Source organism: Ranitomeya variabilis, chromosome 2 (genome assembly GCF_051348905.1).
Source record: "Ranitomeya variabilis isolate aRanVar5 chromosome 2, aRanVar5.hap1, whole genome shotgun sequence".
Classification (NCBI taxonomy): domain Eukaryota; kingdom Metazoa; phylum Chordata; class Amphibia; order Anura; family Dendrobatidae; genus Ranitomeya; species Ranitomeya variabilis.
Window position 1 is genome coordinate 574,595,237 of NC_135233.1, and position 18,243 is coordinate 574,613,479.

General features: G+C 42.4%; 1 protein-coding gene and 1 long non-coding RNA gene across 4 annotated transcripts in view; one reads left to right on the top strand and one right to left on the bottom strand.

Annotated features, from left to right (window-relative positions):
- The window catches only part of SLC6A2 (solute carrier family 6 member 2), a 145,148-nt gene that overhangs the window by 78,644 nt on the left and 48,261 nt on the right, over positions 1-18,243 (bottom strand). For both annotated transcript variants that reach the window (XM_077288259.1, XM_077288258.1), the window contains one exon: positions 5,760-5,891. In XM_077288259.1, coding sequence (XP_077144374.1) covers positions 5,760-5,891 — 132 coding nt within the window. The remainder of the gene's footprint in view (positions 1-5,759; positions 5,892-18,243) is intronic.
- The window catches only part of LOC143807069 (uncharacterized), a 90,524-nt gene that overhangs the window by 24,520 nt on the left and 47,761 nt on the right, over positions 1-18,243 (top strand). Inside the window, exons 1-2 of one of the 2 annotated variants that reach the window (XR_013221643.1) lie at positions 9,865-9,955; positions 10,079-10,193. This is a non-coding gene — a long non-coding RNA (uncharacterized LOC143807069). Of the gene's footprint in view, positions 1-9,864; positions 9,956-10,078; positions 10,194-18,243 lie in introns of those variants that run through there. The other variant, XR_013221644.1, reaches the window with a different exon arrangement.

Sequence of the window (18,243 nt, forward strand, 5' to 3'; positions counted from 1 at the left end):
ATCAACATTTTGGGTAGCCAGACGAGTCCTTTTTTCGGTCAGTATTGAACCAGCAGCACTGAATACTCTTTCTGATAGCACACTAGCAGCTGGGCAAGCAAGCTCCTGTAATGCATATTCTGCCAATTCAGGCCAGGTGTCTATTTTGGATGCCCAGTAATCAAATGGGAATGCCGTGTGAGGGAGAACATCGATAAGGGAGGAAAAATAGTTAGTAACCATACTGGACAAATGTTTTCTCCTATCACTTTGAATTGATGCTGCAGTACCTGTCGTGTCTGCGGTCATTGCGAAATCACTCCACAACCTGGTCATAAAACCCCTATGTCCAACGCAACTTCTGATTTGTGCACCTCTAACACCTCTGCCATGTTGCCCCCTGCAACTCGTGTGAACCATCACCGCCGCTGTGTGCTGGGAATGCCTGAACCAAACGGTCTACAAGAGTTGCTTGTTTGGTAGCCAATATTTGCTCAAGGTTCTCATGTGGCATGATATTTTGTAATTTTCCTTTATAGCGTGGATCCAGGAGGCAGGCCAACCAGTAATCGTCATCGGTCATCATTTTGATAATGCGGGGGTCCCTTTTTAGGATATGCAAGGCATAATCCGCCATGTGGGCCAATGTTCCAGGTAACAAGTCACTGCTTGTGCTGGGTTGAGGAGCACTTTCTTGCAAATCAACATCACTTGTCTCCCTCAAAAACCCTGTACCAGACCTTGCAACGCCACCAGTTTCTATTGCCCACTGAGAAGCTTCCTCCTCCCATAAATATTCATCCCCATCATCCTCCTCGTCCTCCTCTTCGTCCGCCACCTCGTCCAGGAGAGTTCCCTGAGCAGACAATGGCTGACTGTCATCAAGGCTTCCCTCGTCCTCGGCTGCAGACGCCTGCTCCTTTATGTGCGTCAAACTTTGCATCAGCAGACGCATTAGAGGGATGCTCATGCTTATGATGGCGTCATCTGCACTAACCAGACGTGTGCATTCCTCAAAACACTGAAGGACTTGACACAGGTCTTGTAGCTTCGACCACTGCACACCTGACAACTCCATGTCTGCCATCTAACTGCCTGCCCGTGTATGTGTATCCTCCCACAAATACATAACAGCACGCCTCTGTTCGCACAGCCTCTGAAGCATGTGAAGTGTGGAGTTCCACCTTGTTGCAACGTCGATTATTAGGCGGTGCTGGGGAAGCAGCAAAGATCGCTGATGGTTCTGAATACGGCTGGAGTGTACGGGCGAACGGCGGATGTGCAAGCAAAGTCTTTGCACCTTCAGGAGCAGGGCGGGTAACCCCAGATAACTTTTCAGGAAGCACTGCACCACCAGGTTCAAGGTGTGAGCCAGGCAAGGTATGTGTTTCAGTTGTGAAAGGGCTATGGCAGCCATAAAATTCCTTCCGTTATCACTGACTACCTTGCGTGCCTCAAGATGTACACTGCCCAGCCATGACTGAGTTTCTTGCTGCAAGAACTCAGATAGAACTTCCGCGGTGTGTCTGTTGTCGCCCAAACACTTCATTTCCAACACAGCCTGCTGGCGCTTACCACTAGCTGTTCCATAATGGGACACCTCGTGTGCAACACTGGCACCTGCGGATGGAGTGGTCGTGCGACTGCGGTCTGTGGATGAGCTCTTGCTTCTGCTGGAGGACGAGGAGGAGGAGGAGGGGTGGCAAACACCTACAGCCAACTGTTTCCTAGACCGTGGGCTAAGCAGAACTGTCCCAATATGGCTGTCCCCTGTGGACCCTGCATCCACCACATTAACCCAGTGTGTCGTGATGGACACATAATGTCCCTGGCCGTGCCTACTGGTCCATGCATCTGTTGTGAGGTGCACCTTTCTACTGACAGATTGCTTGAGTGCATGGACAATGCGGTCTTTGACATGCTGGTGGAGGGCTGGGATGGCTTTTCTCGCAAAGAAGTGTCGACTGGGTAGGTCATAGCGTGGTACTGCGTAGGCCATCAGGGCTTTGAAAGCTTCACTTTTAACCAACCAGTAGGGCATCATCTCTAACGAGATTAATCTAGCAATGTGGGCGTTCAAACCCTGTGTACGCAGATGAGAGGACGAGTACTTCCTTTTCCTAACGAGAGTCTCTTGTAGGGTGAGCTGGACTGGAGAGCTGCATATGGTGGAACTAGCGGGGGTGGTGGTGGACATGGCAGACTGAGAGAGGGTTGGTGATAGTATTCTTGCTGTTGGCCTACATACAGTGTTTCCTACCAAGAACCTGGTGATTCCCTGACTGCTTTGGCCTTGCGACGATACCTCCACATTTGCTGCAGGTGGTGTCGTAAACGGTGGGCTTACAGTGAGGGAAGGAATGTAGCGTTGCTGACTAGCTTCATTGTGAACGGGTGCAACAACGTTATGGGACGTTTGGTAGTTAGTCCAGGCTTGCAAGTGCATGGTGGTTAAATGTCTACACATGCAAGTTGTATTTACATTTTTGACATTCTGACCTCTGCTAAAGGTCCTTGAGCATTTCTTACAGATCACTTTGCACTGATCATTCGGATCTTGGTTAAAAAATTGCCAGAATGCACTCTTCCTACTATCGAATACCTTTTCAGGCATTGCACACTGTGCTATTTTAACCGGATGGCCACGCTGTCCTACAACTGTTTTTGGTTTTGACACACGTTTTTGGCCAGATACGGGCCTGCCAGATGAAAGCGGTTGCGTTGTTGATGCCTGCTGCGGCTCCTCCTCCTCCGCTTCAGAGCTACTGCCAGCGGCACCATGTTCCCCCAATGGCTGCCAATCGGGGTCAACAACTGGGTCATCTATCACCTCCTCTTCTATGTCCTGTGCACCTTCTTCTGTGTCACCGTGTAAGCCAGTGCTATAGCGTTCGGGACGAGGCACCATAGTCTCATCAGGGTCAGATTCTGGTTCAGTACACTGCGAGGGCAATGTTGTGATCTGAGTCAATGGAACAGCATAATAATCTAGCTGTGGCTGTGCATCTGTGCACTCCATGTCCGATTCATCTTGTAATGGCAATGGCCTGTTAATTTCCCTTTCTAACCCAGGCACGGTATGTGTAAAGAGCTCCATGGAGTAACCTGTTGTGTCGCCTGACGCATCCTTCACTGTTGTTCTGGGTGAAGGACAAAAGGAAGCGACTTGTTCCTGACCAGGAGCATCCACTGATGATGCGCTGCTTTTAAATTTTGCACTTTCCGAACAGGAGGTGAAAGAGCTAGAGGCAGAGTCAGCAAGGAAAGCCAAAACTTTTTCCTGCTTCTCCGGCTTTAAAAGCGGTTTTCCTACTCCCAGAAAAGGGAGCGTTCGAGGCCTTGTGTAGCCAGACGATGACGCTGGCTCAACAACTCGAGACTTAGGTGCTATTTTGCTTTTCCTACGACCACCTGATGCTGTACCACCACTACCATCATTACCAGCTGGCAATGACCGCCCACGGCCACGACCTCTTCCACCAGACTTCCTCATTCTTGGAAAAATGTAACCAAACTAACAACCGTTATGTGGTCCTGTACAAGCAGGTAGAAGGTGTACGTAAACTTGTTGTGAATTTAAATCTCCCTTTATAGGTGTGGGAGACTGCTGGGAAAATCAGGCCCACTGTATTACACTACACAGTTTCAGTGTCAGAAAGTGGCTGACAGATATGCCACAAACAGGACTGACACAGATGCACTTAGTGGCAATAGAAATTTCCCTTTATAGGTGTGGGAGACTGCTGGGAAAATCAGTCCCACTGTATTACACTACACAGTTTCAGTGTCAGAAAGTGGCTGACAGATATGCCACAAACAGGACTGACGCAGATGCACTTAGTGGCAATATAAATTTCCCTTTATAGGTGTGGGAGAATGCAGAAAGAAATCAGGCCCACTGTATTACACTGCGCAGTTTGATTGGCAGAAAGTGGCTGGCAGATATATCAAAAAATACAAGGGCTATAGTAGAATTTCAATCTCCCTACAATGATCAAAAGACAAGTATGGCTGGCAGCAATAAAAAGGACTGCTGCACACAAGAGTGTGGACAAAGAAACAAGAGAACTGTGCAGAAAGCAGCAACAGGATTTTTGCTTTGAAAAAAGCAGTTGGCTTGCACAGCGGCATACAAACAGCAATGCAGCTATCAGGGTGCCTTATAAGCTACAGAGCTGATGCACAGAAATCTAGCCTCCACTGTCCCTGCAAACAAAAGGTGGTGTTGGACAGTGGAAATCGCTACATCACAAGCGATTTGGGGGTTAATCTTTCCTCCCTAACAATATCCCTGCTTCTGACGAAGCTGCAGCAACCTCTTCCTATGCTACGATCGGCAGAAGTAAGATGGCAGTCGGAATGCACGCCCCTTTATAGCCCCTGTGACGCCACTGAAAGCAAGCCAATCACTGTCATGCCCTTCTCTAAGATGTTGGGGACCGAGACCTATGTCATCACGCTGCCCACACTCTGCGTCCACCTTCATTGGCTGAGAAATGGCGCTGAACGCGTCATATGAAACGCGACTTTGGCGCGAAGATCGCCGACCGCATGGCTAATCCCACACTGGTATCGGCTCGGATTTCACGAAACCTGACTTTGCCGAAAGTCGGCGATTTATGAAATTGACCGATCCGTTTCGCTCAACCCTATGAAAAACACCTTTTCTGATGATTTTCCTAATGATACCTAGAGAATTTTTTTGGGGCTTCCCCCACTCAAGCTGTGGCACACAAGCTGCATGTAGAAAAAAGTTTTTGCAAAAAAGAGAACATTTCACAAAGGAAAGGAAACCACCACAAAATATAAAGTATAATGGCTTGTGCACAAGACTATAGTATCGGTCCAAGGGTCATCCGACAGTACATCGGATAGCACTCAGACTAACGTTGTTCTATAGGGTCGCGCACATCTGATTTTTTTTTCTTGGACCCAGCTGGAAAAGTCGTAACATGCCAGAGTTTGATCTGATATTCGGATCACACTCGGCCATCCAAGTCAAGAAGTCTGTGGAACACATCAGACTTGGAAGACATCTGAGTGCAGTCCGATTTCCACCGAATGACAAAATAGAGAAGAAGCAGACATTTTTTTCTTCATCTTCTCCTCATTTGAAAGAATTGGATAACACTCTGATCAAACTCAGCATAAAAGTAACGCAATTCTCTCAGGCGAGAGCATACACGCTCGTGTGACCCCAGCCTAATAATGTGGATGAAGAGAAAATCCTCTATTAGTTTAGGTGAAAGTTCATGACGAAAGACCAGTGTAAGAGGACAAGGACCTTACTGCTGAAAATTCTGAGGAGAAGTAGAAAATCCTCTGTATTACTTTACTCTAATGTATTCTTTATTTGAGCAGTTTATTTTTTGCTAAATAGAAGTATATCCAAAATTTTCAGCCATTAGGTCCAGGAGTTTGGGATAAAGGAGCTCTGTCTTACAAAAGGTCTTTCATCACTAGTTTGTAGCTCTAAGATCTTTGCAATTCTGAAGATTAAGGTAAGGTTATTGTCCGATGGCTTAAAACTTTTACTTGGACTGTCTTACGCTTGTGTGCTACAATCTCATGACCATTTAGTCTTAATTCCACCATGAGTGATCATGAAGACAACCTGGTTTATAGACCTTTACAGTTGAAAACCCAATGAATTGGTGGGAGTTCTACAGCCTTAAAACATAAAATACCAAAACATAGGTATGAATAAAGTTTAAACCTTAGGATAATCCTCTCTTTTTTCACCAGTTCAACTATACAAAAGAATAAAGTTGACTACTTGCCTTTGAAACAGGGGCAGATCTTCCATACAGTGGCCGCTCCTTCTCGGTTATATTGTCCAAGAGCTAATTCCATGTAGAATAGCGGCATTCCGGCAATGATTAGGAATAGTGTGTATGGGATTAGGAAAGCACCTGGAAGAAAGAAATAACTAATGACTAACAAATACTTTGAGTCAGGTTTCCAAACTGCATTCATATCCCGCAGACATAACGAGTCACAAAACTTGTCATTGAGTTTTGCCGGTTGAGGACATGGAAGCCAACAATGTGCAACGAGATGGATTTATGCAATTAGTTCTAAACAGCTGAAAAATGGCAAAAAATAAAAAGTCACATTCTAGAAGAACAAGTACACATATACAAGTTGTACACAGCCATAAGAGACAATTAGCATTTAGAGGGCCCTACCCGGAGTGGACAGACCATTGGTACCATCTGTGCATCTTCACAGAGGCCAAAAAAGGGTAAATGGGCCCACTACCACCTCAAAAAGCATCAAGTGGCTCCTCCCAGAGACGCAAAAGTGCCAGCATACTGTTATTGCAAAGGTGTCCTTTTCGGTCTGTATATGACCCCATTGTACCTTCACAGGGGACTTTATGCATCATATTTCTTTATTACGGGTCTGTATAGCACAACTGGCCAATTGCGTAACACTGCACAGTACAATGCTTCTGTGTTTTAACAGTAAGAAGGGGAAAAAAAAACAACACATTTTTTTCTCCACTTATTTTAGTCAAACCAGTACGGATCAATCTAATTTGAATCCATGGCTTTATTTAAAAAAAAAAAAAAACCACACAACATACTAAATCTACATGCCCTTGCGTGCTTTATATATTTTTTTTATAGAGGGGTTCACTTTCTGGAAAACTTTTGCTCAAGATTGAGTATTAAGCAGTCTTTTTACTTAGTTTATCATCCCGAGACTAATGGGCAACCACAATGTATGAACCAAGAAGTAGAGCAGTATTTGAGAGGTTTTGTCTAATCAAGAAGACCGAGTGAAATTCCTGCCCCTTGTTGAATTTCTCTAAGTAACCATACCTCTACAGCTACCTGGACCTTTGTTGTTGTGGGGAGGGGGTTTTCATCCTGCATTTGGGAGCTATCCACCATGCAGGAGTGGGAGAGATCTTCTTGGTGACTTATTAAAACCTGGAAGGAGGTCGAAAGGGGTCTTTTGGTAAACCGTGACCAGACCGAAAGAAGAGGTGCCAATCGCAAAAGTAGGTAAGTTCCTGTCTTTATAGCGGGGGATTTTATGTGGATGTCCTCAAAAAAAAATCTACCTTTAAAGATCGCATCTAGAAGGTTTGCAGGTCCTTAAGCATACAATTTGATTAAGATCAAAAGGGTGAGTTAGCGACAGAAGTACATGAGTACCTTTAAAATCATAAATTTAGAAAACTAATATGCACCCAATAAACCCCTGTGCATTGTGAAAAACGGAGTTTATGTCTACAGTAAATTAGCAATACTCTCTTAATATACATAATAGAAAATCTGATCCTGACAATTTTTTTATATTCTATAAATGTGAATCTAATAAATTCATATTATTCATTATTACCATAGATATGAATCATTTCTGTGTTATGTATCGGATCAGTAATGCCTTCCCAGGTGATATAACACAAAAATGGACCTACTTATCCCTAGGATGTCCGTTAGGCTGTTCCTACATAGCAGCAAAGGTTGGCACCCTTGTATTATGGGATTTGGCGCCCCAGCTCCACGGTGGCTCACCCTCACTTATCCAGTTTGGCCCTAAATATTCAGATAACATAGAAAATAGTCTAGTCTAGACAACATGAATACTATTCTTAAAAAGGCATTTAAAGGACACCACATATAGAAAATCAGATGAAACTTATAGTTTCGTAGTTCACTCATAATGTCAGTCTGTGTCTCATGCCTCGACGTGTTTCGAAATTTCTGGATCATCAGAAGGCCGAATTATGAAGTTATGAGAGAGAAAGATAAGAAGATGCCGGATAGTAATATGCCCATTGTAATATAGTAATTTTGTAGGTCCTTATAAGATTAAAGTTTTCAATCCTGTGACTGTTAAATTGCAAATCCCTGTGGCTTGGAGGATCAATAACTCTTTTCATGCTTCCCTTTTAAAAAGATTTGAAGAGACACCTGGTCCGACTCCTCAAGAAATATATGAGGTGGATTTGGAAATGGTTTCATCAGCCTAGAGTGTGCAATGAATCACTTCATATACAGGTGCTTCTCACAAAATTAGAATATCATAAAAAGTTAATTTATTTCAGTTCTTCAATACAATAAGTGAAACTGATTATATAGAGTCATTACAAACAGAGTAATGTATTTCAAGTGTTTATTTCTGTTAATGTTGATGATTATGGCTTACAGTCATAGAGTTCACGGACGGTCATTTATGCCGATTTCTCACATTTCAATGTGAGCGGCCAGATGAACTGCGTTTACCTCAAGGAGATCATCACAAGCACCGTGAGAAAATTCTCATGGTGATCTCATTCACCCATGGTATTCAGCCTGGACGGTCACATCATGCCAACGGCCAGGTCGTAAACCACATATCGCAGACATGGATTACAGTGTGGGACAGTATTGCTAATCATCACTTTGGACAGGTGAGTGATATGGTTGTTTTTTATTTTTGTTTTTTTACAAGGAGAAAAGGGCTTCAATGGAATGGGCATAAAGAGAGTATAATTTTAAAAAAAAGTATTTAAAAATAAAACAGGGTGTGGAATTTTATTTCCAATAAAGGTCTTTTTTACAATATTATTTTTGGGTTAGTAATGGATAGGAGTCTTATAGACACCTCTCCATTACTAACCCGTGGGCTTCATGTCACCAGGCTACACAAAGATGACATCAACCCCACAAATATTACCCCACTTGCCACCAAGGGATATGGCAGTCAGGATGAATGACTCTGCCAAATCCGGCAGAAAACAGAGGCTCTGTATACTGCCTGATACAGCAGAGTCATCCATCCTGGCTGCCATATCCCCAGATGAGTCCCAGGAGGGATTAAACACATTGGGAGGCGGTGATCTTTTATAATGACATCATGGTCTCAGTCCATGGTGTGGAATGCTAAATAGCACCTTGGATGCTTGCCTTCCCACATGAACCTGGAAGACAGATGCCAGAGGTCCATTACTTACCTACACTGGATGAGACCATTCCAAGGTCTTTATATGGTTATTGACCTACATTTCATATATGACAACCTGTTAGGTTTCCTTTCTCAGATGGTAGTGGTGCTGACACAATTAACCATTTACAGCAAACTATTACTTCAGCCGGGCCTGTATATGAAGGGCAGGCCTATCTGGGTTCTTATTCAAGTGTCTTGTTTTGTCTTAATAATTTAATGATTATTAAATGTCAAGTTTTATTATCCCCATCTTTGCTTACACCAATTCGGTTATGTGCTTGAAAGTAATGAACACAAGACCTTCAAATAAAAAATATCCCCCATTTTCAATGGCTACAGTTAAACTAAACTTTAGATTTTTTAATATCTTAAAACAAAAAGATCAGTAAAAAGCAGTCAAGCCTAGCAATAAATAATCCTACAAATGTAATAAAGATTTGTCAGAGGTCACTTGTCAGCTCTAAAATGGGTACCATGGGCAGGCGTAGTGCAAGCTACTCCACTTACCAGATCTCAGGGGTTGCCCTGGATTTCACCCTTTAACACCTACAGAAGGATCTGCATTTAAAAACACGGGGCCCTTGAGCTGGAGCCACTGAATAAGCTGCTGTATGGTGGTGCAGGCTGGCAGGAGTGGTCAGGTAGTCGGATCAGAACCAAGATGGCAGGAAAAGTACAAAATCGGAAGAAGCAAGAATAGTGAAAACAAGCCAGGGTCAGAAACAGGAAAAATATATCCTATACTGGAGCTAAACAAACAAGATTGAACCACAGGAGCACACGACAATATCTGGCAGCTTCAAGGAGTAATCTGGAAGCTTAAGTAGAGTGTGGTGCTATCTAATTGGCTGGAGCAGGGAGCTCACACCCATACTGCCAGAGTGACCAGGACTGCAGGAAGCAGCCACCTTAATCTTAGTGGCTGGACCAAGCCTGCACTGTCCATAGTAGAGATGTTGGAACCAAAACCTACACCAGCGCCAGCCGTAGAATGACTATGGTGACGCTTGGCAACAGAAGCGGATGTTGCAGAGTAGGTCCTCTTGGAGATATGGCAGCAATGTAGAGATGAAAGGGTCCAATACATAAATTTCTTCTGTTGCCAATGGTACCCATTTACCATCAGAACTTGGATTAAAGCTGATTTTTTTTTTAGATCAGATAGTGATTTCTGGACTTCCCATGGGTGTCCTGGCCTGAACTTTCTAACCTCAGAGACATGTGATTATTGAAATCAAGTGAGAAGACTTGTATCCAGCCTGGAAATCACGGTATGTACACAGACAGTAAAACATGGACATGTGAATGCAGCCCAAGACTGTGCTGGGCACTATGTTGCATAGGTCCATGTTGAAAGTTTAAAGATATTGTCCACTATTGCAGAACTCCTGCTTAATACCTTCAGTGCCCCATATAAAACAAAAACAATCGATATTCATCTCCCTCAGCGGCACCATGCCTGCGATGTTAGCACTGCTATTCACAGTGGGTAACATAACATTGTTGTGTCACTTGCTGCAGTCAATCATCAGCCAATGATTAGATGCTGGCCTTTACTATTGCATCAAAACAGTCATCTGCTCGAATTCCAACTGCAAAATTAGGGGCAGTAGGGTGGCTCAGTGGTTAGCACTGCAGCGCTGGGGTCCTGGGTTCAAATTTCACAAAGGACAACATCTGCAAGGAGTTTGTATGTTCTCCCCGTGTTTGCGTGGGTTTCGTCCGGAGTCTCCGGTTTCCTCCCACATTCCAAATACATAATGATAGGGAATGTAGATTGTGAGCCCCAATGGATTATAATGTCTGGAAAGTGCTGTGGAATATGATAGAGCTATATAAGCAATGCATAATTAATAAATAATAAACTGATTAGTAAAGGCTGTAGTCGGTTAGCAACTGTTCACTGGCTGCAGCAGTCAAGTGACACAAGATCACTCATTAAGAATAGCAGCGCTGATATTGTAGGCCACTTGCTTCTGTGGGAGGCAAATGATTTTGTTTTATTTTGGTTTATGCATTAGTCCGTTTGCTTTATTTTATATAGGGCTCATACTCCTCAAAGAAAAAAAAAAAGCATGGCACACGGACCACGCATGTGCCATCTAATTTGAACTCCATCTCTTAGAAAACCCATCAACTGAGTACAAGTAGTGCCAATTCTGACACTTGGCCTCAGCTCTTTCATATTGCCTCGATGCAGGGACAAGTGGGGTAATATTATGGGGGGTTGATGTCAGCTTTATAATGGCAGTTTCCAATACAATGCTGCCATCAACCCCAATACTATTACCCCATTTGCCACCGCACCAGGGAAAGTGGGAAGATTGGAGGATAAATACCAGAATTGGCGCATCTTATTAATGCGTAATTTCTGGTGAGACAGAGAGCTGATTTTTTCAGTCTGTCAAGGGGCAAATAGCCACGACCCCTTCTTAGCCTATTAATATATCAGCCCACAGCTGTCTGCCTAGCTTTTGCTGGTTATTAATTATAGGGGGGTGGCCACGTCAATTTTTTTTTTTGGGGGGAGGGTCAGTCATTTTAATAAACTGTAAAGGCTAAGTATATAGATGTGAGCTGATATTAAAAGCCTGGGAAGGCTTTCCCTCAGCTGGTTATTGAAATTTCAGGGGAACCCACACCATTTTTTTTTCTATCATTTCTTTTTTACTTAAATACATATATAGTAAGCTACACACGTAAAGCAATGATTAAATATCTCACTTACATATTTATATCTGTTTATTGAAGAATATTTTGTTAGAAAAACTCTTTAAATGACAGTTTTACTCTATGTAAAGCTCATGTTAAAATTGCATTGCATACGCATGTCATACAGATGTGACCGACTATGTAATAAACAGACATCTGTCTCGATGCTCCATGTATCAGCGTGGCTCTCCATGCACGTATTTGGACTTTACAATTTAATTTGGAACAGGCACAACATCTCAGAACGTCCCACACCAAGTGGTGACGACAATGGGAAGTGGTCTCAAGAAAGCAAGGAGACTAGTATGGTGCAACTTAAAAACCATGACTGATATTATATGTTTGATAGATGGATGTCTTACCTTCTGAAAAGGGTCTCTTGAGCTGATGTTTTTGTGACTCCGAAAGAAGTGAATGGAGAGAACCACACACGGCCACCTTTCCATTTTTGTGGAGTAAGACAGTAAGTTCCGAACTAGGTGCCGTTAACAGGGGTGAAACCCACATCTATCAGACATTTAAGGCATATCAATTTAGTTTATATTATGTAAAAGTCCATTCTGCGTTTCTGTAGTCCTCTAAATTAAAGTGCCCTGAGATCTTTCTTAAAAGACGGTAGACACAGTGGATATTTAAATACTTTTTAGGGCACAGAATCTCCTTTGTAAGCCTTTATACTGTCAAATCCAAAGAGCAGGAACAAACAGAATGTAGTAAACAATGAATAAATAGATACATTCCCCCAGTCCATGAATGTCACAACATTACTCTACGTAATATAATTAAACGCAGTTAGGGCTGGCAGACGCAGAATAAATTTCATTTTGGTTACATCGGCCCCAGTAACTAATAGTGCTATATACTGATTATTTTATTCTGCCTGCAAGGGTTTGCTCTGTAATGTCCCACTTTAAGATTAAAAGGTGATTTTATTGATTGTTGCTGGAAATTGAATTTTTGTTTCCACAAAACTAAAAACATCCACAATTAGACAAAATTGGCAATGATGTTAAGGATCTATGTGGATTCAGATTAGGAAGGGCCTCAATCACCAAACCAAGATTGAGTTTATAGATCTTTGAGTATCAACAATCTACTTTTGAAAACACATTGATCTTAAAAAAATAAAATAAAAAAGTATACTTTGATAAATATACCATATATACACTGCTAAAAAAAATAAAGGGAACACTTAAACAACAGAACATAACTCCAAATAAATCAAACTTCTGTGAAATCAAACTGTCCACTTAGGAAGCAACACTGTTTGGCAATCAATTTCACATGCTGTTTTGCAAATGGAATAGACAATAGATTAACAGATTATTGGCAATTATCAAGACACACTCAATAAAGGAGTTGCTCTGCAGGTGGGGACCACAGACCACATCTCAGCACCAATGCTTTCTGGCTGATGTTTTGGTCACTTTTGAATATTGGTTGTGCTTTCACACTCGTGGCAGCATGAGAAGGACTCTACAACCCACACAAGTGGCTCAGGTAGTGCAGCTCATCCAGGATGGCACATCAATGCGAGCTGTGGCAAGAAGTTTTGCTCTGTCTGTCAGCGTAGTGTCCAGAGGCTGGAGGCGCTACAAGGAGACAGGCCAGTATACCAGGAGACGTGGAGGGGGCCATAGGAGGGCAACAACCCAGCAGCAGGACCTCTACCTTAGCCTTTGTGCAAGCAGAAACAAGAGGAGCACTCCATGAGGATGGTCTGAGGGCCCGACGTCCACAGATGGGGCTGTGCTCACAGGCCAACACCGTGCAGGATGCTTGGGATTTGCCACAGAACACTAGGATTGGCAAATTCGCCACTGGCACCCTGTGCTCTTCACAGGTGAAAGCAGGTTCACACTGAGCACATGTGACAGACGTGACAGAGTCTGGAGACGCCGTGGAGAGCGATCTGCTGCCTGCAACATATTTCAGCATGACCGGTTTGGCAGTGGGTCAGTAATGGCGTGGGGTGGCATTTCTTTGAAGGGCTGCACAGTCCTCCATGTGCTCGCCAGAGGTAGCCTGACTGTCATTAGGTACTGAGATGAGATCCTCAGACCCCTTGTATGACCATATGCTGGTGCAGTTGGCCCTGTGTTCCCCCTAATGCAGGACAATGCCAGACCTCATGTGGCTGGAGTGTGTCAGCAGTTCCTGCAAGATGAAGGCATTGAAACTACGGACTGGCCCGCCCATTCCCCAGGCCTGAACCCGATTGAACACATCTGGGACATCATGTCTCGCATCATCCACCAACGTCATGTGGCACCACAGACTGTCCAGGAGTTGGCAGATGCTTTAGTCCAGGTCTGGGAGGAGATCCCTCAGTAGACCATCCGTCGCCTCATCAGGAGCATGACCAGGCATTGTAGGGAGGTCATACAGGCACGTGGAGGCTACACACTATTGAGCATCATTTCCTTGTCTTGAGGCATTTCCACTGAAGTTGGATCAGCCTGTAACTTTATTTTCCACTTTGATTTTGAGCATCATTCCAACTCCAGACCTCCATGGGATATTAATTGTGATTTACGTTGATAATTTGTAGGTTTTATTGTCCTCAACACATTCCACTTTGTAATAAATAAAGATTTACAACTGGAATATTTCATTCAGTGATATCTAGGATGTGGGATTTTAGTGTTCCCTTTATTTATATATATATATATATATATATATACTCGTATGTATATAGTTATAAACTGTCGGAATAAAAAATAATTGAAAACTTTTTTTAATGTGGAGTATTGTGACTACAGGTGAGATTATTCCATACGACATCCTAATTTTTTTGTACTTGACCAATGCTAAATTAATTACCTCCAAGTTATTAAGCAAATCAAGTCACTGATTACATAAGAGTCCTTTGGCACACCTTAGAGCAACTATGAAAATAAATGTAATTCGTCAGTGTCTAATCCGGTCAATGTCATCAAATGTGAAATGTCCAAAAGGAAGTTCCAGAAAAGTTTAAGAGATTTCAATTAAATAAACTTAAATTAATGATCAGAACATAATCACCACTGAACGACTCAACCAGTAAGGATGAGAGAACGTACTCTGTGATACTAGGTTATCATTCAAATATCACAGTGGTCGGATGTGCTCGTTACTCGGCGATTCTTATGCGATGCTCAATGTAAAACTTGAATACCCTCCCCACATCTTTGGTACCTGTTTTGCAGTCAATAAGTTTCTGGGGATTGCCTGAGAGTCCCTGTAATGCTGTAGCCATCTTGGTTGTGGCATTACTATAATTGGCTGGCCATGTGACATGATCAGAGGTTATAAAAGGACAGGCACTGCCCAGCTCGACAAACTAACACCATTGCACAGCTCTGTGACACTTCGTATTGGAGGGAGAGAGTGCTTGTCCAGGTGTGTGTGCACAGTATAATGAATCAGAGACTTGTAGTATTGATACTAGTGCTGAAGCTGAGCCATCATACTAACAAACTTTCTAAGGGCTAATCATTTGCTGCACATACAGTCTGTATTTAGCCTAGGGAGCTAGAGTGTCGTAGGAGCAGGGATAGTGACAGAATCCAGTCTATAGATGGGGATTAAGCCTGTGCATTTTGTTGGCAAATATATAGCTGCAGTTTTTTCTGTGGGTGCAAGAAAAATTGAATATATTTTTCATTCATCATGTATTATGTGCTTTGGAGGTCATTTTTTCAATTATATAACACAGTCAAAAGTCTTTGACTGAGAAATGTAGCCCAGGAAAATGTTTCATACGGTATTCCGTAGTGTGGAGTACATTTCTGTGATCTCTAAAAATGAACAAATACTTTTTAAAAGGTTGTATGCTTTCATTTCTCAGACATACAGTGTTACATGATCTGTGAACATCTCTGTGATCTCTAAACCTGAGAAAAAGCATTGAAACATTTTTATGAATTAAATTTGATTGTCATCCATACACTTTTGCTTTCTCTGTTACATTAGGTGACCACTTTTCTTTTATTACAAAAACTTGGTTTCAAGAGACCAGCAGAAAAAAAATGCGCAAGGCATGTATTAAGGCATGGGGAAGTGGAAGTCCTGATAGTGCAAGCAAATGCAGAGGACTTGGGGCAGGAGAGACTATGACTGTTGCTAAAGCACAAGAAGCACTCTCATCCACAACTCATAGGTTCCTGTCCCACTTTGCAAGAAAGCACAGTACACCACTTCCAAAGCCAGAGCAGTGCTAACAGTTGGCCGGTTGGATGGCAGATAATGCTCCCAGCAGTCTTGGCAGCACCACCCAGTCTTCCACACAATCCATTATCAGCAGCCTAATGTCTGGATAACTTAATTCTCACATTGATCCTTCTTTCTCCCACCATGTTGAATCCCAGGAGACTAGTGATCCCAGACTATGGGTACAAAAAGGGCAACAGTGTTTCAGCACGACAATGACCCGAAGCATACGACAAGATTATTGAATAAATTGTTCAATTACAATTAAATAGAGATGCTGGATTGGCCTCAATGGTCCCAAGACCTCAAGTCAATCAAACACTTGTGGGTAGAGTACCCAAGTGAGTCAACCAGTATGCACCAACTTGGGAACGGGTAGAAGAGACCTGGAAATCAGATTTTGTTCAAGACATGTTTGAATCTGATTGTTAGCATGCCCAGAAGGATTCAGGTAGTGTTGAGAGCCAAAAAGGTGGATTTACAAAATACTAGCAAAATAATAAATATTAACATTTAGATTTTTAGGAGCAAAGCTAACAATGCAATGACATGACAAGAATCTGCCTAACTAATCACATGCAAAAGAGTTAAAATCATATTTATGTATGAAATAGCCAAGATGATTGTCTATAAAATGATGGTAGTCTAAAGTTCGAAGCAGTAGTGGATAGTGAGATATGAAGCCTGAAAATCAAAAGTTCAAAACATTGGTACCCTTTTGCGCATCAATGTAACTAAGTATTGAAGGTACATGTAGTCTTGTAGTCAGATGTTCTTTTGTTACTGAAGTACAATTAGCATTTCATACAGTTTTAGACTTTTATTGACAAATTCATAAAGTTTATGCGAGACTCAAATTTTACAGGGTTCTCCCTTATTTTTCAAGATTTCTGCCCTTTACCATGGAAGCTAGATATCATCTTCTTGGCAAAATCCTGACTGTTGACAGGCTGCCCATTCTACTATAGTCGGTGCTTGGAGATTATCAAAATTTGTGTGTTTTTGTTTGTCCTCCCACTTTGAGGATTGACCACAGGTTCTTAATGGGATTGAGATTTATATAGTGTCCTGGCCATGGACCTAAAATTTCAATGTTTTGTTCTTTGAACTACTTTGTTATCAATTTTGTCTTGTAATATGGCCACCGTCATTCTAGAAAAAGCATTGTTAAACGCCAAATTGCTTTTGAATGATTGGGAGAAGTTGCTCTTGCAGGATGTTTAGATCCTATTCTTTATTCATGGCACTTTTCATAGGCAAAATTGCAAGCGAGCTCCCCCATGGATGAATTGGAGGAGATCTCAGGATCCTTTAGTGTTGTCATGACACGGGACTCCTGGTAGTGCTCACCTTTTCATCTCCAGAAAATCATTCTTCCAGATGTCCCAGTCTATAGAGGGCTTCATCATAGAAAATAACTTTGCAGCAAGTGCAGGGATTGGAATGCAGAGGACTGGAGTAAAGTTATTTTCTCTGATGAAGAGCCCTTTGGTCTAAGGTCAGAGGAAGTCATCCTAACTGCACCTCTCACTCGGTTTTATACAGCTGAATAAATCAGCATAGAAGATTGACGAGTACCATGGTCTTTTTCTTCATTTATAAACATAGTATTGTACTTGTTGCTCTCTACGATACGGTATATGTCCCCGAACGTCTGAGCCATGAAAGCAATTGAGGTTTTTATGTAGTCTACTTTTCTTTTGAGCATATGTTTGATATTGTACATTATAGCTGTGCATAACCATGACTGGCCAGCTAGATCAGATGTTTGGGACAGTAGCCGTGCACTACCATACACATCCTGAGCACCATCATCTGATTGTCATTTGCCAGCAACCAGATGCCACATTTTGATAAAAATGAAGTATAATACCTGCATGTTCTCAAAGTCTTACCTGTTTTCCGTCAAGATGGTAGAGATGGTCATAAAACAAATCAAAATGGCAGCACCTCCATTCCACCCAATCTGGCTAGACTGATGTCCTTGATGATATGATAGGTCTTTCCAAGCTGTGTCCTCAAACATCCATCAAGCAAGATTGGGTGGGTTTAGAATGCAACCAGGTTGATCAGGTTTACTGGTCTCCACCTTTTTGACTGCAAACAGGTCACTTGCATATGACACAAGAAGATAATAAACTTGGTTTCCCTAAAAAATGAAGCATCTGCTTTGGCTACTATTGACACCTTTAGAAAGTACAAGAGTGCAAAAGAAAGGTAGTAGTTGTATAAATAAATATGTATCTCGACCTTAAAGCAACTGCTAAGTAATCAGCTCACAAATCACATGTACGTCAGTACATACTGATTATGCTTTCCTGCAATTTTCTCCCTCAGTGCTTGTTGCTTGTCTAAATTTTAGCACATTTTCATTACAACACAGTTATATGTGGCTACATTGTGTGGACATGGTCTACT